The 24,302-nt window shown below is 41.7% G+C and overlaps 1 protein-coding gene across 2 annotated transcripts in view; it reads left to right on the forward strand.

The window, feature by feature from the left end:
• Positions 1 to 23,100, forward strand: part of sapcd2 (suppressor APC domain containing 2) — a 55,447-nt gene extending 32,347 nt beyond the window's left edge. The window contains exons 3-6 of one of the 2 annotated variants that reach the window (XM_060912745.1): positions 5,055 to 5,201; positions 6,892 to 6,993; positions 12,812 to 12,925; positions 17,658 to 23,100. In XM_060912745.1, coding sequence (XP_060768728.1) covers positions 5,055 to 5,201; positions 6,892 to 6,993; positions 12,812 to 12,925; positions 17,658 to 17,786 — 492 coding nt within the window. In that variant the 3' untranslated portion in view covers positions 17,787 to 23,100. Of the gene's footprint in view, positions 1 to 5,054; positions 5,202 to 6,891; positions 6,994 to 7,373; positions 7,518 to 12,811; positions 12,926 to 17,657 lie in introns of those variants that run through there. The other variant, XM_060912746.1, reaches the window with a different exon arrangement.
• The last annotated feature ends 1,202 nt before the right edge of the window (positions 23,101 to 24,302 follow it).

The raw sequence follows: 24,302 nt of genomic DNA on the forward strand, positions 1-24,302 counted from the left end.
GTTAACTGGTGACCCTAAATTGACCGTAGGTGTGAATGTGAGTGTGAATGGTTGTCTGTGTCTATGTGTCAGCCCTGTGATGACCTGGCGACTTGTCCAGGGTGTACCCCGCCTTTCGCCCGTAGTCAGCTGGGATAGGCTCCAGCTTGCCTGCGACCCTGTAGAACAGGATAAAGCGGCTACAGATAATGAGATGAGATATCACATCCGTGAATAAAAGATCCATGCTTTGTATTATATTTTTTTATTTTCTGTGAAGGCGGCACGGTGGTGTAGTGGTTAGCGCTGTCGCCTCACAGCAAGAAGGACCTGGGTTCGAGCCCCGGGGCCGGCGAGGGCCTTTCTGTGTGGAGTTTGCATGTTCTCCCCGTGTCCGCGTGGGTTTCCTCTGGGTGCTCCGGTTTCCCCCACAGTCCAAAGACATGCAGGTTAGGTTAACTGCTGACTCTAAATTGACCGTAGGTGTGAGTGTGAATGGTTGTCTGTGTCTATGTGTCAGCCCTGTGATGACCTGGCGACTTGTCCAGGGTGTACCCCGCCTTTCGCCCGTAGTCAGCTGGGATAGGCTCCAGCTCGCCTGCGACCCTGTAGAAGGATAAAGCGGCTAGAGATAATGAGATGAGATGAGATTTTCTGTGAATCCGTGACTTCATGATGCAACAAAGATGTGCGGGAAAAACAGCACGTGCTCAGACAACGTCACATGTAAACAGTTACCTGATTGGTCAGATGTTTTATCAGATCAGGTCCAGGCCTGGAAAAATGGCTCCAGAAGCAATCTCACCGATACGGATAAACCCAGGCCTGGGCTATAGGTACAGTATATACACTACCGTTCAAAAGTTTGGGGTCACTTTGAAATGTCCTTATTTTTGAAAGAAAAGCACTGTTCTTTTCAATGAAGATCACTTTAAACTAATCAGAAATCCACTCTATACATTGCTAATGTGGTAAATGACTATTCTAGCTGCAAATGTCTGGTTTTTGGTGCAATATCTCCATAGGTGTATAGAGGCCCATTTCCAGCAACTCTCACTCCAGTGTTCTAATGGTACAGTGTGTTTGCTCATTGCCTCAGAAGGCTAATGGATGATTAGAAAACCCTTGTACAATCATGTTAGCACAGCTGAAAACAGTTGAGCTCTTTAGAGAAGCTATAAAACTGACCTTCCTTTGAGCAGATTGAGTTTCTGGAGCATCACATTTGTGGGGTCGATTAAATGCTCAAAATGGCCAGAAAAATGTCTTGACTATATTTTCTATTCATTTTACAACTTATGGTGGTAAATAAAAGCGTGACTTTTCATGGAAAACACAAAATTGTCTGGGTGACCCCAAACTTTTGAACGGTAGTGTAGGTTATCGGTCTGGTGTGAGCACCGACCACATAAACTACAGGGGACTAATTTATTTATAGTTATCGTTATAGTTATTGGTATTGTGGGACCGGGTCTTTAGTGTACCGAAGCCCTACTAAAAGCTACTCAAGATTTCTTTGAGATTGCATCATGAGCAAAATAGCAATGTTGTGCAGTTTTGCATGTTTGTTTTAGGGGTGTTTATATCTAAAAATGTGAAATACAGAGCAGTGTACCTCCAAAGGAAACTCTGAAAGTGAAAGTGACTTTTGAGAACGGCTGTTACCGCATGCGCACAAACTAACACGACTGAAGAAAAGGTACTAAAATTGTAAAAGCCAGTTCAAGACACAATTATATCAGTTACTAAGTCTTCATAATGAGAACGTGTATCAGGATTATACTTTTGTATCTCAATGTTAAAGACGGCCTGGTACTAGGTTTAAGGGATTCTATTTTTGACCTCCAGAATAAATCCAGTCAGGGTCGCTTCTGTTTTATGAGGAAGGATACGGATTGGCAGGTGTTTAAGGATACCTGCTCTGACCTAGACAACCTGACAGATGTTGTCAGCTGCTATGTTTCCTTCTGTGTGGGCAATGTAATCCCGGAAAAGACTATTAAGATATACCCTAATAGTAAACCTTGGGTAACAACATCACTGAAGACTTTGCTTTATAGGAAAAGGTGTGCATTTAGAGAAGGAAATATTGTTGAACTTAAAAGACTGAATAAAGAGGTGAAATCCGAAATATGGAGGGCAAAACGTGACTATAAAGATAAGCTTGAAGGGGAGTTGGGGAAAAATAATTTAGGGTCTGCATGGGATAGTATGAAGACTATAACGGGAACTAAAGAAATAAGGGATTCAAAAATTGTGCTGGATGGTTTTTATTGTGACAAACAGCTTGCACAGGAGCTGAATTCATTTTACCTGAGGTTTGACTCACCAACATTTAACAACACCATTTTGGAGTTGAAACATTACCTTACTGATAGTGTCCCCCCACTTTTCAATGTACATGCTGTGACTAAGGCCCTGTCCACACGGCAACGGATTCAGGTGACTCCGATACAATTGCTTATCGTTTAGGCCTGGCGTCCACACGGCACCGGCGTTTTGGGTGCCCAAAACGCAATCTTTTTGAGAACGGGTTCCAGAGTGGAAAGATCTGGCAACGTTGCCGTTGCGAAGTCGTCTGGATGAGTAGAACGGATTTGTTTACGATGATGTCACAACCACATGACTGTCAGTGCTTCACGCCGGATAGAAGTGTAACGAACTCGATGCGAGTTGTCAACAAATCCTATAACTTGGTTCATGAAACGCGCTTACAAAATATTTTCACTGTGAATATTTATTGTGTAATGGTGCAAAGTGAGAGAGAGAGAGAGAGAGAGAGAGAAAATAGCCCTTAGGGCAGAGTCAATCCCGCCAGCAAAAATAGGGAAAAAAAGGAGCGATCTCACCTCTTCAGATGTTGGTTTAAGTCCTACAATACATTCCTCAAAAAGGGCGTAGAACAACAAATTAATCCATCAACGTGTATCATTCAATTTATTCTGGACCATTAAAGACGCCGCCTTCCGCGTAGAATCATACGTCATCCTCGCCGCCATATTGGATAGGTCAAAGCGGAGAATAAAGATGCCTCATTCATGTGCTGCATTTAACTGTACCAACAGGTTTACCGTCCAAACGAGATCACATGGGATTACCTTTCACAGGTGAGACTGGAAAAATACTTTTCATTGTATTTGGTCATTATAATGTAATTTTACGAACAGATTTTCCTGACTTTGTGGCTAATATGAAGTCTCGCGCATAATAGTTTATGCGCATGCGTCCTTACTTCTTCTATTGTTCTGGTGTCTCCGAAGGGACTGTCTTACAGCACCCCTAGAGGTGTGACATGTGTATTGCATCGTTTTCAGCAAGCGTTGCGTTGCCATATGGACCTGATATTTTACTGATCGTTGCCCATTTGGACGCGATATATTTTTAAATAACATCTCGTTGCCGTTGTCGTGTGGATGTAGCCTAATGCTTTTAGACACACTAACCCTAAGAAGAGTCCTGGGTCAGACAATATAGGGGGCAGATTACTCATGTCATGTGCTGAGCAGCTTGCACCAATATTTTATCATATTTTTAATCTCTCTCTTAGTCAACAGAGAGTCCCCAAAATCTGGAAACACTCCATCATTGTCCCAGTGGCTAAACACAACCACCCCAGGGTCCTGAATGATTTTAGGCCAGTCGCCCTGACCTCCTTGGTTATGAAGTGTTTTGAAAGACTTATGAAAAGGTTTATTTTACTTGGCACAGAGAGGTTTCTGGACCCTTTATAGTTTGCTTACAGGTCCAAACGAGGGGTAGAGGATGTCATTGCCACTTTACTACACATGTTATTTAAACATCTTGAGGGCAGCAACACACATGCAAAGATTTTATTTGTGGATTTCTCATCTGCTTTTAATACTATTTTACCACATATTTTAGTTGATAGGCTGATTAGCAATTTTAAGTTGGACCATGGCTTAGTGGGGTGGATTCTGGACTTTTTAATTAACAGAACCCAGCAGGTGAGGGTAAATGGGGTATTTTCTGAAAGAATGACATCCTCTACAGGATCACCTCAAGGATGCGTTTCGTCTCCTCTGCTCTACATCCTGTATACTGATGACTGTCGTAGCCAGTATGCAAACCGACACATACTGAAATTTGCAGATGATTCAATTATTCTTAGCCTTCTCCATGGAAATGAAATAGATCATAGTCTCGTTTTAGATGATTTTATTGCCTGGTGCGACAGTTCTCACCTTCACTTGAATGTCACAAAAACAAAGGACATGGTCATTGACTTCAGGCACAACCCCCCCCCCACACTCTGACCACTATCATCAAGGGGCAGGCTGTGGGCGTGGTAGACTCTTATAAGTATTTGGGTAGTTGGATTGACAATAAGTTAAATTTTAATATTAACATAGAACACATATATGTAAAAAAAAAAAAAAAGCCAACAACGTCTCTTTTGTCTACGTAAGCTAGCCAAATTCAATGTTGACAAAACCATGATGACTCTTTTTTTTTTATAGATCCTACATTGAATCAGTTTTATCATTTTCTATATCTTGTTGGTTTAATAACCTCAGTGTGAAAGCCAAAAACTCCCTCGCCAAAATTGTGAAGGTCAGTGGCAAAATCATAGGTGCCCAGCAGAGCAGCCTCACTGACCTGTACAAGAAAGCCACCTTGAGGAAGGCTGAGTCTATTTTATCTGTCACTGCCCACCCTCTCCACTCTGAATTCCAGCTACTTCCATCTGGTTCACGCTTTAGGTTCCCCTCTGTCAAAACCAACAGATTTAGATTTTCATTTGTCCCCAGTGCCATTTCCCTGTTAAACTCAGATCCTCACTGATCACTCGACTTGATCTCTGGTGTTGTTTATGGCATTTTATGGTGTGATGATGATTTTATTTTATTATGATTTTTTTTTTATCTTTTAACTTTTTAATGACCAATTGCACGTTATGTGTTGTATGTGTTTATGTTGTCTTGCTGCACACTCAATCGCCCCTTTTGGGCACAATAAAGTTGAAGTTGAATTGAAGTTGAAGGATATGTTTCTGAAACCCGTAGCTCATTGGTGAAGCTCTTTACTTGGTAACCCTGTGGTCATGTGATCTCCAGCTAAAGCAGATGAAGGAGCTGGAGCAGGAGAAGGACTCGCTGCTGTCTGGGCTGGATGTGGTGGAGAGAGCGAGAGAGTGGTACCAGAGTCAAATCCACAACGTGAACGAGAGACAGAGGCTCGTCGGGCAGAGCAGCCACCTCACCGTGGGTCAACCAGTATACAGTAGAAGCTATTTTCCAGCTTCTACAAAGTGTTCTAAGATCCTTAAGATGGTTTTGATCAGAGATTCACAATTTTAAATAAAAATGTAAATATTTTTAATTATTCTATCCACATTCACTGGATATGAGCAATCGTGCGCTCTGATTGGTTACTCTACTACGAGGATATCAGCTCATATACCATGAGTAGAGAAAAAAAATGGCAGAGCGTTTTGCTGAACCAACCGAGGATGAAATAAAAACTACTTGGGGGGGAAGCAACAAAATATGGAATGAAAGTATTTGATGGTAAGAACATATTTTATTTTTCAAGAATTATTATTATAATAGGGCGGCACGGTGGTATAGTGGTTAGCGCTGTCGCCTCACAGCAAGAAGGTCCGGGTTCGAGCCCCGTGGCCGGCGAGGGCCTTTCTGTGCGGAGTTTGCATGTTCTCCCCGTGTCCGCGTGGGTTTCCTCCGGGTGCTCCGGTTTCCTCCACAGTCCAAAGACATGCAGGTTAGGTTGACTGGTGACTCTAAATTGACCGTAGGTGTGAATGTGAGTGTGAATGGTTGTCTGTGTCTATGTGTCAGCCCTGTGATGACCTGGCGACTTGTCCAGGGTGTACCCCGCCTTTCGCCCGTAGTCAGCTGGGATAGGCTCCAGCTTGCCTACGACCCTGTAGAACAGGATAAAGCGGCTACAGATAATGAGATGAGATGAGATTATTATAATAGCATTTTTCACAAATTGCTACTTTCATTTTGCCGGTTTGTGAAGCGGAAATGATTTTGTCGGACGTTGTGTGTAAAGTCCAGTGAATGCGGATAAATATTTACATTTTAATTTAAAATTGTGAATCTCTGATCAAAGATTCACAATTTTAAATAAAAATGTAAATATTTTTAATTATTCTATCCACATTCACTGGATATGAGCAATCGCGCGCTCTGATTGGCTATTCTACTACTAGAATATACCGTGAGTAGAAAAAAAATATGGCGGAGTGTTTTGCTGAACCAACCGAGGATGAAATAAAAACTACTTGGGGGGGGAAGCAACAAAATATGGAATAAAAGTATTTAAAGGTAAGAACGTATCTTATTTTATTTTTCAAGAATTATTATTACAGCATTTTTCACAAATTGCTACTGTCATTTCGCTGGTTTGTTAAGCGGAAATGATTTTGTCGGACGTTTTGTATAAAGTTTTTTTTAAATCAAATTTGTGAAAAATCAAAATGCTCCGTTCTTCAAAATCCAGTGAATGTGGATAGAATAAAGCAGTTATTCCACTCAATCTCGTTATACCGTACATGGATTATGGCTGACTCGGTGCTACGCGCCTCGTTGGCTATCAGCTCATGTACGACTCAATTTCGTGGAATAACTGTTAAATATAAAGCAGGATAATGAATCTCTTGCTGCTGTTATGTGAAGGGGGTTTGTGTGCTAGTTTCTATAAATACTGTAAATATTTTCAAGTATTGTGATTCATAAAATTATTGCTATAATGTCTAAAATTGAAAGAGACTGTCAGTGAGAGAGCAACTGCCATGTAATAACTAGAATTAGGGTTAATAGTAATATTTATTAATAATATGAATACAGTGTACATATAAATACAACATTTCTATATAACACATGTCTAATGATTGCTTTATTTCTATCCTTGTCTTTCTGTCATTAGGATTTTCTGACAGAATCCAATCAATGTCGATTGAATGTCCTCCTGCCGAAACTACAGGAAGTGAACCGCTGCCTTAATGAGCTCATCTCCTGCTCTGGAATGGTTCGTTTATTGTTTTTTTCTCATCGTGTTCAAATATTTGTTTTGGGAAACACGTTCAATGGGCCGTATTCAGAGTTAATTTATCAGCGAGGAGTTTTTTCACACTTTTTTGCGCTGTGTACCTACGGCCATTTGGCGAGGCACGCCGCAATCCTTGACTTGCAAGTGATGTCAAGGCAAAATAGAAACCCGGATGTCGGCCATGTTGGTGGATCTACAAATGCAGGGTCAAGCGACATTCCATACAAAACAGTCACGCGTGCGCAAACTCTTTGTTTTTCCACTGCTTTAAGCGTTCTTTTAGCGATGCCATATCTTTGTGCTGTATATGGTTGTGGTCACAACAGTACTCGTGACCGTGGCACGTTCCGATTTTTTAGAATTCCGTCCGTGATTCGGAAAGAGGGCGAGGAAACTCTGTGGCTTAGTATGGAGAGGAGACGAGCACGGCTGAACAACATCGGCAGGGCTGATCTAACAGAGGCTAAAACCAAAACAGTTTGTGTTTGCAGTCATCATTTTATCTCAGGTGAGATTCAAAAGCTTTCTCGATAATATCATGGAGGAATTTTATTCCGTGTTGCTAGAATTTTGCTATAAAATGAGAATTCTCTTGTCGTGGTTCACTCGGTCGTTGTTATAATTTTAACACGTATATTACCATTTCGCTTCTAGGAGCGCCAGCAAAATTATACGATAGAAACAATCCAGACTGGGCACCCACTCAGAAAATGGGATGTTTCGTCCGAGGTCAGACTTGATTCTTCGGCAGCCAAACCAGGTAGAACGCGATATCTGGATACTCAATGGTCAGTAGAAGCGTCTTATCTTCACAAAAGTGGCTTTTTTAAAATAATATGGGTCAAAACCACACATATCTAGCTTCTGTTTGTATTGAATCTTCGCTCGAGCGTTCAAATCGTGGTAATACTGAGAAAATTCAGCATTGTTTACAGACACGCTTTCAGTGGCTGCCATCCTAGTTGCTTTGTAGATCCACCATCATGGTGAACACTCATGCCGTAGCACATTTTGATCACGTGGTTGCAAGTCATCTATACAGATGCGAGCAGGAAGTCAAACTCTCGCAGTTATCAGAGGACCATCCCCCCATTGAGGATGACAGAATGGAGATTGTTCCTTAAGGTCCTGGTTAGTACTTGCATGGGAGACTGCCTGGGAAGACCAGGTCCTGGCATGGGAGGGACCTTGACTTTTTCTGACACTCTCGAGAGGTATTAAATCCAGTGTCACTGTTTGATTATTATTTGTAACGACAGTATTTCCTTCTAGTGTTTTGGAAACTTTTTTTTTTAAAATAAGTTAGAAGTAGTGTTGGTTCAACAGATTGGATCCCAGTCAATGTTGGATTGCATCAAGGTTCTTCTTTAGGCCTCTATCTTTTTGATCTCGTTATGGATGTGACGATCAGTGAAGTAAAAGATCAGCCTCCGTAGCGCATGTCATTTGCAGACGACGTTGGTGATGAAATAGAAGAAAAGTTGGAAAAATGGAGGAAGGCGGAAGAGGACAGAGGATTAAAGATAAGCCGAAAGAAAACTGAACACCTCAGTTTCGACAACCATCAAAATCTTGAAATCAAGCTGGAAGGAGAAACATTGAAAAGAGTGGAAAAAATTCAAGTATCTGGGTTCAGTAGTGTTAAGAGATGGCGAATTGGATGAGGAAGGAATGCATCGAATACAGTGCGGATGGAGAAACTGGAAAAGAGTATCAAGGAGTGTTGTGTGACCCGAGAATAAGCGCGAGAGTGAAAGTACAAGTCAGTGGTTGGACCAGAGATGCTGTATTCAGCAGGAACATGGCCTGTGAAGAAGATTCATGAGAAGAAGCTGGATACCACGGAAATGCAGACGCTGAGGTGGATGTGCGGAGTGATGAAGAGGAAACGAAAGAATTAGAGGGATAATGAAAGTGGGGAAGATATCAGAGAAACTACAGGAAAGGAGGTTGCAGTGATATGGTCATGTGATGAGGAGGAGTATGAAGGTGGAAGGAAAAAAAGAACACGAAGACCCGCCCTGTGTCCGAAATCGCTCCCTACTCACTATACAGGTGCTGGTCATATAATTAGAATATCATGAAAAAGTTGATTTATTTCAGTAATTCCATTCAAAAAGTGAAACTTGTATATTATATTCATTCATTACACACAGACTGATATATTTCAAGTGTTTATTTCTTTTAATTTTTGATGATTATAACTGACAACTAATGAAAACCCCAAATTCAGTATCTCAGAAAATTAGAATATTGTGAAAAGGTTGAATATTGAAGACACCTGGTGCCACACTCTAATCAGCTAATTAACTCAAAACATCTGCAAAGGCCTTTAAATGGTCTCTCAGTGTCGTTCTGTAGGCGAAACAATCATGGGGAAGACTGCTGACTCGACAGTTGTCCAAAAGACGACCATTGACACCTTGCACAAGGAGGGCAAGACACAAAAGGCCATTGCTAAAGATGCTGGCTGTTCATAGAGCTCTGTGTCCAAGCATATTAATAGAGAGGCGAAGGGAAAGAAAAGATGTGGTAGAAAAAAAGTGTACAAGCAATAGGGATAACCGCACCCTGGAGAGGATTGTGAAACAAAACCCATTCAAAAATGTGGGGGAGATTCACAAAGAGTGGACTGCAGCTGGATTCAGTGCTTCAAGAACCACCACGCACAGACGTATGCAAGACATGGGTTTCAGCTGTCGCATTCCTTGTGTCAAGCCACTCTTGAACAAGAGACAGCGTCAGAAGCGTCTCGCCTGGGCTAAAGACAAAAAGGACTGGACTGCTGCTGAGTGGTCCAAAGTTATGTTCTCTGATGAAAGTAAATTTTGCATTTCCTTTGGAAATCAAGGTCCCAGAGTCTGGAGGAAGAGAGGAGAGGCACAGAATCCACGTTGCTTGAGGTCCAGTGTAAAGTTTCCACATTCAGTGATGGTTTGGGGTGCCATGTCATCTGCTGGTGTTGGTCCACTGTGTTTTCTGAGGTCCAAGGTCAACGCAGCTGTCTGCCAGGAAGTTTTAGAGCACTTCATGCTTCCTGCTGCTGACCAGCTTTATGGAGATGCAGATTTCATTTTCCAACAGGACTTGGCACCTGCACACAGTGCCAAAGCTACCAGTACCTGGTTTAAGGACCATGGTATCCCTGTTCTTAATTGGCCAGCAAACTCGCCTGACCTTAACCCCATAGAAAATCTATGGGGTATTGTGAAGAGGAAGATGCCATACGCCAGACCCAACAATGCAGAAGAGCTGAAGGCCACTATCAGAGCAACCTGGGCTCTCATAACACCTGAGCAGTGCCACAGACTGATCGACTCCATGCCACGCCGCATTGCTGCAGTAATTCAGGCAAAAGGAGCCCCAGCTAAGTATTGAGTGCTGTACATGTTCATACTTTTCATGTTCATACTTTTCAGTTGGCCAACATTTTCTAAAAATCCTTTTTTTGTATTGGTCTTAAGTAATATTCTAATTTTCTGAGATACTGAATTTGGGATTTTCATTAGTTGTCAGTTATAATCATCAACATTAAAAGAAATAAACACTTGAAATATATCAGTCTGTGTGTAATGAATGAATATAATATACAAGTTTCACTTTTTGAATGGAATTACTGAAATAAATCAACTTTTTCATGATATTCTAATTATATGACCAGCACCTGTATAGGGCACTATATAGTGAGGACGCCATTTTGTAGTGCTGTCCGAAACCTTAGTGAGGATTATTTACACCCCATATAGTGCACTCAAAGTATCCCACAATGCATCACGAAAAGTAGTATACAACGATGGTCACTAACCAAAGCAATATATCCCATCATGCATTGCGGTCGCGCTGAAAGAAATCAAATCAAAAGTTTCAAATTTGATTTAATAAAAGGCAATGGCAAAGAAGAAAATATTCAGCCTTGATTTAAAAGAACTGAAAGATGCAGGTACTTTGTATTGATTAATGTTGGAAATACGCTCAGGATAATATGGATTTATCACAAAAATACACGCATGTGTTTTATTATTTTGAAAACCCACCGGCCAACTGATCTGGCACATTTTAATTGTGCGACAGTAATGACGTAAATACCAGCGTGATGGACTAGTGCCCGAAAGCGTTTTGTCATTTTACCAATGAGCTCACTGTATAGTCTTCTATATAGTAATTCCCTATATAAGGAGTAGGGAGTAGTGAACGAGTGAGCGATTTCGGACACAGGTCTGGTCATCATTATCCCCCGCCATGTGTATTTTATGAAGACCTCTTAACACTTATGCCCTTATAAGCCCGTTGCTTTAATATTGACTTATGATGATATAAGTAGGTGGCACGGTGGTGTAGTGGTTAGCGCTGTCGCCTCACAGCAAGAAGGTCCGGGTTCGAGCCCCGGGGCCGGCGAGGGCCTTTCTGTGTGGAGTTTGCATGTTCTCCCCGTGTCCGCGTGGGTTTCCTCCGGGTGCTCCGGTTTCCCCCACAGTCCAAAGACATGCAGGTTAGGTTAACTGGTGACTCTAAATTGACCGTAGGTGTGAATGTGAGTGTGAATGGTTGTCTGTATCTATGTGTCAGCCCTGTGATGACCTGGCGACTTGTCCAGGGTGTACCCCGCCTTTCGCCCGTAGTCAGCTGGGATAGGCTCCAGCTTGCCTGCGACCCTGTAGAACAGGATAAAGCGGCTAGAGATAATGAGATGAGATGAGATGATATAAGTGCTAGGACACCTTCATAAAACGCCACCCAGCTTTTTTCAGTAGTATGAGCACGCAAGGTTTCATTGATATAGCTTAGGCTGCTGGGCCATAGAAGGTTCACGCTGCATGCTGCACGCTGCACGCTACACGTTCACGTGAAGAACCGGACCCTGGGCCATTAAACTTCATGCTTGGATGTTCACGTGTTGCGTCTGTTCTACTTTGACCGAGTAACCAACAATATGGACTCTTCGGATGACGACGATTGCCTCATTCTGCTTTTACTGAGACAGAGGAAGAGAAAAAGGAACAGAATTTGGAGCCGAGAACACTTCCTTCTGAGAGAAACCCGTGGTGAATTTCACCGAACATTCTATAATCTGCTTGACAATCCCGATGAACTATTTTTCAATTATACCATTCAATTATATTTTTTCTGAAGTTTTCCCCTGAAAGCATAGCGTTATCTCCCTAGACCCGTTCTGATTGGCTGGCGCGGCGGTGACCGCATGCATTGACTGGAATTTCCGTCTTCACGCCTAGAAAAAAGTGTGCATGTTCATTTCACGCTTCACGCGTGAAGTGTGCAGCGTGCAACGTGAACGCCGTTCTATGGCCCAGAGCAAGTCATGCTACGTTTGTCCACTTTTCTTTACACGCGTGTAGCGTGCAGCGTGCAGCATGCAGCGTGCAGCGTGAACCTTCTATGGCCCAGCAGCCTTATGTAGTTTCTGAGAAAACTTGTCCAGATTGAAACGGACAGACGGATGGACTCCATTCCTATATCCTATGCGCACTTCGTGGCGGGGGATAAAAAGAGGAAGACTGAAACAAAGATGGTTAGAAAGTATTAGAAAGGCCTGTCTGGACAAGAAGTGAGCAGTCGTGCAGTATGGAAGAGACTCGTCAAATCCATCGACCCCATGTAGAATTGGGAGAAGATGTCAGTAGAAGAAGAAATTTTGGAAACGTTTTCTAAATACAGTATTAATAATGCACTGGAATGAAAATTCCTCACCGAAATTGTATTTCCTCTCCAGTTCCATGACATTCGCTGGATCTAAATTAACGAAAAATAAAAACACGTTATCTTTTCTCTCCTTTGGCAGTCCTTCCCCTCTCCGAGCGCACAGTCCTCTATCCTCTCCCCGAGCGTTCTACCTGTTCCTGCTCCTCCACAGGCCATCCAGAGACTGAAGGACCAGAACCACCTTCTCACACAGGTTACCCTTTTACACCCTGACACATTTCATCATCTCGTAGCAAATTATTGGTTCATTCTCAGCCAGACAAATCAGGCTGGATGGATATGAAAGGAGGAATTCAGATGAGATTTACATTCGCATTCACGCAGTTACAACCCCGATTCCAAAAAAGTTGGGACAAAGTACAAATTGTAAATAAAAATGAAATGCAATGATGTGGAAGTTTCAAAATTCCATATTTTATTCAGAATAGAACATAGATGACATATCAAATGTTTAAACTGAGAAAATGTATCATTTAAAGAGAAAAATTAGGTGATTTTAAATTTCATGACAACAACACATCTCAAAAAAGTTGGGACAAGGCCATGTTTCCCACTGTGAGACATCCCCTTTTCTCTTTACAGCAGTCTGTAAACGTCTGGGGACTGAGGAGACAAGTTGCTCAAGTTTAATGTTAACCCATTCTTGTCTAATGTAGGATTCTAGTTGCTCAACTGTCTTGGGTCTTTTTTGTCGTATCTTCCGTTTTATGATGTGCCAAATGTTTTCTATGGGTGAAAGATCTGGACTGCAGGCTGGCCAGTTCAGTACCCGGACCCTTCTTCTACGCAGCCATGATGCTGTAATTGATGCAGTATGTGGTTTGGCATTGTCATGTTGGAAAATGCAAAGTCTTCCCTGAAAGAGACGTCGTCTGGATGGAAGCATATGTTGCTCTAGAACCTGGATATACCTTTCAGCATTGATGGTGTCTTTCCAGATGTGTAAGCTGCCCATGCCACATGCACTAATGCAGCCCCATACCATCAGAGATGCAGGCTTCTGAACTGAGCGCTGAGAACAACTTGGGTCGTCCTTCTCCTCTTTAGTCCGAATGACACGGCGTCCCTGATTTCCATAAAGAACTTCAAATTTTGATTCGTCTGACCACAGAACAGTTTTCCACTTTGCCACAGTCCATTTTAAATGAGCCTTGGCTCAGAGAAGACGTCTGCGTTTCTGGATCATGTTTAGATACGGCTTCTTCTTTGAACTATAGAGTTTTAGCTGGCAACGGCGGATGGCACGGTGAATTGTGTTCACAGATAATGTTCTCTGGAAATATTCCTGAGCCCATTTTGTGATTTCCAATACAGAAGCATGCCTGTATGTGATGCAGTGCCGTCTAAGGGCCCGAAGATCACGGGCACCCAGTATGGTTTTCCGGCCTTGACCCTTACGCACAGAGATTCTTCCAGATTCTCTGAATCTTTTGATGATATTATGCACTGTAGATGATATGTTCAAACTCTTTGCAATTTTACACTGTCGAACTCCTTTCTGATATTGCTCCACTATTTGTCGGCGCAGAATTAGGGGGATCGGTGATCCTCTTCCCATCTTTACTTCTGAGAGCCGCTGCCACTCCAAGATGCTCAGTCATGTTAATGACCTATTGCCAATTGACCTAAGTTGCAATTTGAGTTGCAATTTGGTCCTCCAGCTGTTCCTTTTTTGTAGCTTTTAACTTTTCCAGCCTCTTAGGTGGGGTTTACATTAGACCGTATCAGCGGATCATCAGATTAACGTTTTTAAAAACGATTAGTGTGCACACACCAACGCCAATACACGATTCGCGTGCACACAGCAACGCCAATACACGGATACGCTAATCACATGACTAATTCGGCACGTAAGTGTCAGTGCGGCTCATCGCTTCCTCCTCAGCGGCTGCGCTCCAAATCACTCCGCCCTGAACAGCGAGTGCCCTCTGGAGGGTGCGCACTCCGGCCCTGCGCAGCTCACAGAGCGCGCGAGTGAAGCGCACGAGCAGTGATTCGGGACTGAGCCGCTGTGTGTGTGACCCCAGTGCATATCGGGCATGCGCGTCACTTACCACTTGCAAGTGGAAGGATGGCAAGCCTAAAGACAATCATAACTACACAATGGGCAGTATTTGCATCAGTACTTGCAGTATTTTCATACTTTTATACTCTTTAATGAAAGGTGATACAAGGCGGAAGTCCGCGCCGTTTTTCAGCAGTCGCGTCACATGACCAACGCCAGCGAATCAGGAAGGTGGATGTCACAGTGACGTTGTCCAATGACGACGCCAGCTAGAGCTCAGCACAGCGTATCCGCGTATTCTCAATGTTTACACAGCACCGGACCAGACACGATCTGGATTGAATACGTGGACCCTGGCGGATTTCCGTTTCCCGGCGTTTCCAGGCGTTTTAATGTAAACGGACAGTGCATCCGCAAAGAAAACAAGACAGATACGGTCTAATGTAAACTTGGCCTTATTGCCCCTGTCCCAACTTTTTTGAGATGTGTTGCTGTCATGAAATTTCAAATGAGCCAATATTTGGTATGAAATTTAAAAATGTCTCACTTTCGACATTCGATATGTTGTCTATGTTCTATTGTGAATACAATATCAGTTTTTAAGATTTGTAAATTATTGCATTCCGTTTTTATTTACAATTTGTACTTTGTCCCAACTTTTTTGGAATTGGGGTTGTATTTGGCGGACGTATTTATCAAAGCGGTTTACTGTACAATCAAAGCAAAGAGATTTAATTAATATCTCTTGGTATACTGAATTATATTTGCAAATCACATGTTTATGTTAATAAACTGCTTTTTAGCTCATCTGTGCTTAAGGCTGATGAGCTGTTGCCCTGGCGTGGCGTCCATCATCCGTCCGTCATCCACAATTCAGTTAAATCGTATCTCCTCCGTCAGTTCTCCGTTCCGTTTGTTTTGTTTGAAAGAACTCATCACTCCGCACAAAACTTGTCAAATTCTTTGCTAATGAGTTACTAATTAGGCCAAATTAACATATTTTCCAGGCCTCTCACTAGAATTATATCTCCTCTCTGATTTCTCATCTGATTTCAGTTCTGATCGATGTTTTGGGTTGATCTTCCCTTGAGGAACAAAACTTTGGTTGTTTATTTGTTGATTTTCCTGTTGTAAGCAATTTGTTTACAACTTTATTTATTTTACGTTAAATCGTGTCTCCTTCCTCCCTCAGTTCTCAATGGATTTCAGTTCTGATTGTTTTACTTGAAAGAACTAGTCCTTCTGTACAACACTTGGTCATTGTCTTGTCAATTTTTGCTAACGAACTGCTCACCTTAACGAGTTTTGGGACTTCTCATTAGAATTGTATCTACTCTTACAGTTCTCATCCGATTTCAGTTCTGATCGATGCTTTGGGTAGATCTTCCCTCGGGGAACAAAACTTGGTCGTTTGTTTGTTGATTTTCTTGTAAACAATTTGTTTACAGCTTTGTTTATTTTCAGTTAAATCGTGTCTCCTCCCTCCCTCAGTTCTCAACGGATCTCAGTTCTGATTGTTTGAAAGAACTAGACCTTCTGCAAAAAACTTGGTAATTGTATTGTCAATTATTTTGCGAACAAATTAGTAATTAGGTCACCTTAACGAATTTTCTTCTGACTAGAATTGTATCTCCTCTCTCATTATACCCCCGCTCCAAAGGAGGGAGGGTATACTGGTTTGCCTCCGTCCGTCCGAAACACCCTTTTTCTCAGCAACTACAAATTATAGCCATTTGTTACTTGGTACCAAACTTCAGCTTGGGGTTCTATACCGTGTATACCGTTTTCAGGTCTGTCGCACATCAACTTCCTGTTTACCGACTTAATGTATTTACAAAACATATAGCATGGATTAACAATTTTCATAACACTTTTCTCAGCAACTACAAATCATAGCCACTTGATATTTGGTACCGGGCTTCAGCTTGGGGTTCTATACCATGTATACCGTTTTCAGGTCTGTCGCACATTGACTTCCTGTTTACCGACTGAATGTATTTACGAAACACACAGGGTGGATCTTGACGCTATTTCAAGAAGCGAAATGCTATTTCAAAATGACTGTTTCCCAGAATGCTATTTGAAATACTTGGCGAGAACACTGCTCTTTACTTACTTGTTTCAGGGTTAATTATTTGTTGAAGTCAACATTAATAATAAGTGTCCTAGTCCTTCGATTGTTTGCATTCTGATATAAGCGAGAGCGGGGGGATACATAAGTGAGCAGTAGCTCACAGTTGATCTTCTTTACCATGCGAATTCAGTTCTAATCGATGTTTTGGGTTGATCTTCCCTCGGGGAGCAAAATTTAGTCATTTGTCGATTTTTCTTGTTGTAAACAGTTTGTCGTGGAGGTTGATCCTCTCTCACATTGTCACATTTCAGTTCTGTTTGTTTTGGTCGTCATGGTTGCTACGCCCTTGACGTTCTGGTTCCAATATGTGATCGTTTTTATAGTAAGAACGCGAGAGATCGAGGTAATTGTAAAAACAGGAACTAACTTGTTTCATGGATATAAAGTATGATGTTCATTAATAAATAAACGTAATTGGTGGGAAAATTTCTGCAGTATAAGAGGAATAAACCACTTCAGAACATGGTGTTATAAGAAAATTATCAACCTCTCAGTAGGAACAGGAACTACTTCATGATTTATTATTTTTCTATAACAACATGCTGCTAAGAACATTATTCCTGACTTATTGAGTAATCACTTCCTCGTGTTTTTCTTTCTCAAGTACTCAAATGTCCTTCACTAGCTGGTGCAAGTGCTTGTGTTCAGTTTTGCTTAAAAACTCGAGTCTCCAAGCAACTATGAATGTTGCAAATATATGATTAAATATGATTTTGTTCACTGTGACACTATGAGTAATGCAAAAATCTTGTATGACTCACGTTCCTGTTCTTGTTCTTGTCTCAGGAGGTGACGGAGAAGAGTGAACGCATTACCCAGCTGGAACAGGAGAAGTCGGCTCTGATTAAGCAACTGTTTGAAGCCCGAGCTCGTAGCGCTCACGACAACAGTGTCCTCGACTCAACCTTCATATGAGCACACGGATCAGAACACAACCACAACCAGTTCTCACTTTTATTCAGCCGAAGGACTGCGAACACTGCTTGAGTCCACCAGACTGCGATTTGACTGCGACTGCTGCTCTCATGGTGTAACGATGAGATTTTATTTGACTGCAACCTGCAAAGTTTTTTTAAATGTTACACATTTCTTCACAAGCAAGATCGACTCTAGGTTTATGTACGACTTCAACCACTTTTGCATGAATCTTGCCACGTGTTGTGCACTGACAGACGTTGACAGATCAGTGGCTTTCAGCCTGAGCTTGAACTGCATTTTAACTTTCAAGGTTTTTTTTTTTTAATGAATGGACCTGAATGCTATGGCTTAGCCTCTGATCTTTACACTCGTGAACCCACCACACCTGAACTAACCAGTCAGACAATGAAACATTTCGTGTTCTTACATTGTGAATCTTTGTCGTCATACTGGGCCTTGTTTACCAAACTGGCTACGAACAAAATTAGTCATAAATCGTTTACGTGAGCATTTCTACAAGAAATGTAGCATTCGTGAAAATCCATTTAGTTTGGAAAAGTGTTTGCGAACTATGAGAGCTGCTGAGTTTGTGTAAATGTCCGTCGCTAACATTAAACTTAAAGGAGAACTGAAGTCATTTTTAAACTTGCTTTATTTAACGTGTTATTCAATTACGTTTTCGGTTTTAGTAACCTTATATTGTGATTCGTATTGGCAACTAATCGCAATTAAATATTATACTTATCGGCCTGTTCGGTTTTTAGCCGTGTTGAATTTAGTTCATTTGGTCCACGGTAGGCGTCGCTTATCCGCACGATCTTCACGAGACTTGTGCAAGACTTCGAAACGTGAAGTGTCAGCCAGGTGTCAGTGCCGCCATTTTGAAAACTGTTTTCCGAACAAAATATTGCACAAAAACGAGTTTAAATGACGATTACTGGCTACTTTTTTCAAACTTTCCTGATTGCTATCAAAACGAACAAAACTTCCGGCTTGATTACGTCAGCGTTCGAAAGAGGGCGCGCGCGTCTTTTGACAACGTTGGTAGATGCTGGTCACTTTGATTTCCGCTGTACGTTTTACTTCCGTCCTACAATGTCTTGCACAGGTCGCAACGAATCTCGTTTACGGCCGTTGCTTTGACATATGGACTGATATATTACAGAGCATATTTCAAACACTCATAACCAGGGCTTTGAACCAGAATTTTTTTCCTATTGGTTCGTTCCGAACAGAAACGGAATTTTAACGTTTCCGGTTTTGGGTTCCACCATTAAATAGACGTTCCCGAACCGGTTAGAACAAAAAAATTTCGTTCCCGGAACGGTTAATTACGTTCCCTGTCAGCTGTTTAACAAATGGCTATAAAATTATGTCTCTGTCTCATCCAGCTTAAGCCAAATGTAGGCTAATTCTATTACAACCTTCATTAAATAAGACAAGAAATAATTCAAAACAATTATTATTTCAAATGTTGGCGATTTGGATTCTCAGTATGTCTTCCCATCTACACAAACAGAAAAAGTGCCAAAAAATGAAAGATAATTCGTTTAGTGTGTTACCAAAGGCTAGTCAGGCCCTATGCATTGATAGGCTAACAGAGGTTAACGTCATTTAATGTTCGCGAGCCTCTCATTAACGTGGACAAAAATATTGATATCGTGTTTGAAATTGACGTTTTCGAATAACGATAGACTGCAATATTTACCTCTTATTTAAGATGTGGAGACGTGATAGTAGTCCACCCTCCCGCTCTCTCCATTCAGTCAGCGAACGCCACACAGGAAGTGAACCCCAGCGGGTCATAGAAACTTGCGCAGGAGAAGAATGACTTTTTTATTTGTAGGCTACGGAAACTTTGAGGAATGAAATAAAAACCGGTATTAAATGGTTACCATTATTTTTAATAAGCGTTTCTGTTCCGGAACATAAAAAATAATAAAGTTTATGGTTTCGTTTCTGTTCCATGTGAAATAGAAAAAGTTCCTGGTTTTCGTTTTCGTTCCTTGAACCGGTTCAAAGCCCTGCTCATAACTTGCTATAGCAGTGACAAAATAGCGATCAAAAATGCATTCCTATATTTAATAAAATGAGAAATAGAATTGGCGGCACGGTGGTGTAGTGGTTAGCGCTGTCGCCTCACAGCAAGAAGGTCCTGGGTTCGAGCCCCGGGGCCGGCGAGGGCCTTTCTGTGTGGAGTTTGCATGTTCTCCCCGTGTCCGCGTGGGTTTCCTCCGGGTGCTCCGGTTTCCCCCACAGTCCAAAGACATGCACGTTAGGTTAACTGGTGACTCTAAATTGACCGTAGGTGTGAATGGTTGTCTGTGTGTCAGCCCTGTGATGACCTGGCGACTTGTCCAGGGTGTACCCCGCCTTTCGCCCGTAGTCAGCTGGGATAGGCTCCAGCTTGCCTGCAACCCTGTAGAAGGATAAAGCGGCTAGAGATAATGAGATGAGATGAGAATGAGAAATAGAATTTTGATAATAAAAAAATTTGCCTTCAGTTCTCCTTTAATTGATCGGCTTCAAATCGTATAATTGACGTCGAGTCAGCGCAATTATATATCCGGGATTACACTGTCAAGTTTAACTTGCATATTTATTTAAATTGCACAGCAGTTTATTTCAACTTTTGTGTAACGCACTTGCTAAAAATGAATGACATGACAGAAATCAATCCAAATCCAAAATTTAGTTCACCTCCTTTCCTGCTTATCTGTGTACATCTACAGGATTAAGTCACAGACCAGATGGCACATCAGATCCCAAAATCTCTCACTCATGTCACAAATAGTACATAGGTATGTGATTTGAGACACAATATTAGTTTGTTTATTCAGTTGTAAATGCAGTATCTCATGGTGCTATACTGCCCCTGCTGTTTACCCTGGTATTGCACCATGTCCTGTGACACGTTCATTTCTGAAGCTGTGTGTAGACGACACTCCAAATAAATGACCGCAGGATACACGCACAGTCACTTCATGCCACAATACACAATCCTCCTTGGTCTTCTTCTCCTACAAGTTATGACATGGAAAATTCCCCAAAGCTGTAACTGCATTCCTGTTCGCTGATTAGGGGATACTAATAGGTAAAACAGTATGGCACATAAGGTTCATGAACGCAGTTCGAGCTTTGGCCAGTTAGCGCGCAGTACGGCGCAGTCACGTGATTTTCAATCATGGCGGAGTAGACAAATTTTTCGGCTAGATTCAGAAAATCGGCAGCATGGGACATTAATACTGATTTGAAGTCGCTGACATGTTGATTCGGGAAACTTTTATTGTTTTGTGATCAAACGGAGACTGACGCATTGTATATGGAGTGGACTATTCATGACTTACAGCTTTGGGGATTTTTGTCATAACTTGTAGGAAAAGAAGACCGAGGAGGATTGTGTTTTGTGACATGTAGCGACTGTGTATAAACGTGCCAGCCATCTTGCATACAAACATTTAAAAGCGAGTATTATTGCTGGGTTTCAGTCACGTGACTTTTCTTAGCGGTTTTACCGGAAGTGAAATAGCTGGTGGTCTAAACGGCTGCTGTAGCGCAAACAACTAGTGGTAACTTATCAGAGTACGCTCATAATCTAGAAGCCACTGCTGGCTTTAGATATATTCAGAAGATCGCTATGTGCAATGGAATCGACCCCTACAGTCTGGGAAAGAAGGATTTGTCATACGATCTCGAAAACTACCCTTCAGTCGAGTTCCCCGACATCTCGAACTATCTGGTGTTACAGACGTCCTTCTACACCGCAAAACAGGTGGAAGAGTATGGAGGCTTACAACTTTTTTGTATGTGGCTGGGTAAAGGACCTCGGTATCAAGTCGCTGCCGAATGGATCCTGGATTGTTTTTGTCCATGTAAGTTTTTTTTTTTTAAGCTTTTCGTTCGCGTCTTTACAACGAAGCGCTGCAAGCTGAAGTGTAAACAAACAACAGTTGGCTTGATTCTCACTTGTGTTGGCTCTTATCTCTCAGCTAAATCATTCACAATGATCATCAGAAACCCCTTTAAAGACCTGGCTCTTAGTTAAACAAGACGGAGAAGTGATCACGGCGCATTGTAACTGTACAGCTGGGGAAGAATTTTGTCGCGACCTTCATGCATATGGACTTTGTGAGGAGTAAACAAAGAAACAGCTGGGGACTTTAGCGCTTCGTGACTAAAAAATGTACCGAAAAATAACGACACACAGCAAGAAAAGTACTTGGAAAACACTAAAGACAGAGCTGAGAGGGAAATACAAACCTTACACCAAGTGATCGCTGCAAACTCGAGCATGCTTCGACTCGGCTCCCTTCGATTTCACTGAGAGGTTCAAAAGCCACCTTTCTCAGTGTCTTTTAGTGAAATCCTGTGTTCATTCACCTTTTTTTATTAGTTCACGGGGAACCCTGAAGAAACTTATCAGTTTCATGGTTTGATCAATTCAAACAACCTAAAACAATGCAAGCGTAAGGTATTTTTCATGCGAGCAATGCAGCTTCTCCGTACAAACGCTTTGTCAACTGAGCTTTGGTAGACCACCAGCTAAAATTTTGAATAACTAATGAGGTGGATGTGACGTCACGTGAAACCCAGCAATTGTGCCTTTAGGAAGTGCTCTTTCGCTGTTCAGTCGTCAGTTTGTCATTTTCAGCTTTCTGTAAAAATTCCTTTTATGGAATTTTTTGGGTGTCACTTTATGCAAATCAGCTGTGCAGTTGGTTAAGTCTTAGGAAAACATTTATACCCAACTTTAGAAAAACACTGATAAATGAAGGCCCATCGTAAAACATAACGAACGCTGCAAATATCAGGACTCACTTTCCCAAACACTGAAAAGTAAAGATCGGAGTAACTGGAAGAGAGAGTGTTCACGATGAACTCCATGCTTCATTCATTAGGAAACTGAGTCCTGATAATGAATCATGGACCCATAATTTCAACAGATATCAGGATTTTTTTTGGCCATTTTCAATCTTTTTAAAATGGGTTTTGAAAGAACAAACGAATCAAACATTCAAAGGGATAGTGTAAAACTATGAAACTCCACTGCAGACTTATAACGAGACCGTCAGTGACGGTGTAGCTCACTCTGGCCCCGTCTAGTCCAGAATAGGGATGGCGAAAACTAAAAAAAATCTTGACCGACCACCGAGCCTCATTAGCCGGTTAAAGTCGGTTAACCTATGAGTTTAAAATTCTAGAATTGGAATTATTTACAGGGATGCAAACAGTGCGCCTTTTGGCGGATGCCATCTTTTTCACGGCTGAATCGCGCAGATCCGATTTTTTTTTTTTAAGGGGGGCGTTGGAGTGTCTAATTATAATTTCATCAAAGTAAATTCTGTATATAAGCAAATGCCGTTACAGTCCATGAAACATAGGAAGTATAAGAAGAAAACAGTAAATCAGAAAGCTGCGCACGTTTGCGCAGCTTTTGCGCAAACGTGCGCAGCTTTCTGATTTACTGTTTTCTTCTTATACTTCCTATGTTTCATGGACTGTAACGGCATTTGCTTATTTAGTAATTTTAATACAGAATTTACTTTGAAATTATAATCAGACACTCCAACGCCCCCCCTAAAAAAAAATCGGATCTGCGCGATTCAGCCGTGAAAAAGTCGGCATCTGCACCTTTAGTTTGTGTGGAGAGATATGATCTGCAATAACATGCATTGTTGGCTACAGACCGAAACATACTTTCAGAATGCACTGGCCAAGGCAGGACTAAACTCGATGTGCCTTCTAATAATAATTAAAAAAAAAAAAAACAGAATAGTAATTTGTAAGCTAAAAAGCCTGTGTCTACACTTTTTCTTTCGCCGAGTAGCAGCTGTGTTCAACTGGGGCGGGACATGACTGAATGGGTGTTTCTGATTTGTCAGCTGTCGTCCTTACACCGCATGGCATGCCCCAAGCGTTTACAACACAGAATTCCAGGTTCTCCGCTCCAAAATCGGCAGCTTCAAAATGAATGATTTTTTTTTTTTAACTGACAACCAAAAAAAAATTAACCGGTTGACGTTGATTCGGTCAACCATCGGTCAAACGGTCATCGGTTAACATCCCTAGTCCAGAAGGAACGATTTAAAGTGGGTCACCTTGCACAATAAATGTTACAAGCTATATACAGAATATATAAGCTATATACAGTATAGAAGTTATATACACCCTAGGAATACTGACCTATTTGCCAGAAAGAATCCAAAATGGTGAGGAATTGACCTCACCAAGAAGCGATTTTTGCTGAACTGCTCATTAAGGCTTAATTACTCCATATCTTCATTATTAATTGCAATGATGCAAATTTGCGTAGAAGCTATATGCACCCCAGGCAGACCTACCTTCCTGCCAAAAAGAATAAAAATCGGTGGAGAATTGAGAGAGAAGAAGCGATTTTTGTGAAATGTGGGCGATGCCGGACAACACATGATGGCATGAGCTCATCGCCTGCCGGCTGGATGAGCTAATAATGCGCTATTATTTACACAAACACTACCCCATGTTTGGCATACT

The sequence above is a fragment of the Neoarius graeffei genome, chromosome 28 (assembly GCF_027579695.1).
Source record: "Neoarius graeffei isolate fNeoGra1 chromosome 28, fNeoGra1.pri, whole genome shotgun sequence".
NCBI classification, from domain to species: Eukaryota; Metazoa; Chordata; class Actinopteri; order Siluriformes; family Ariidae; genus Neoarius; species Neoarius graeffei.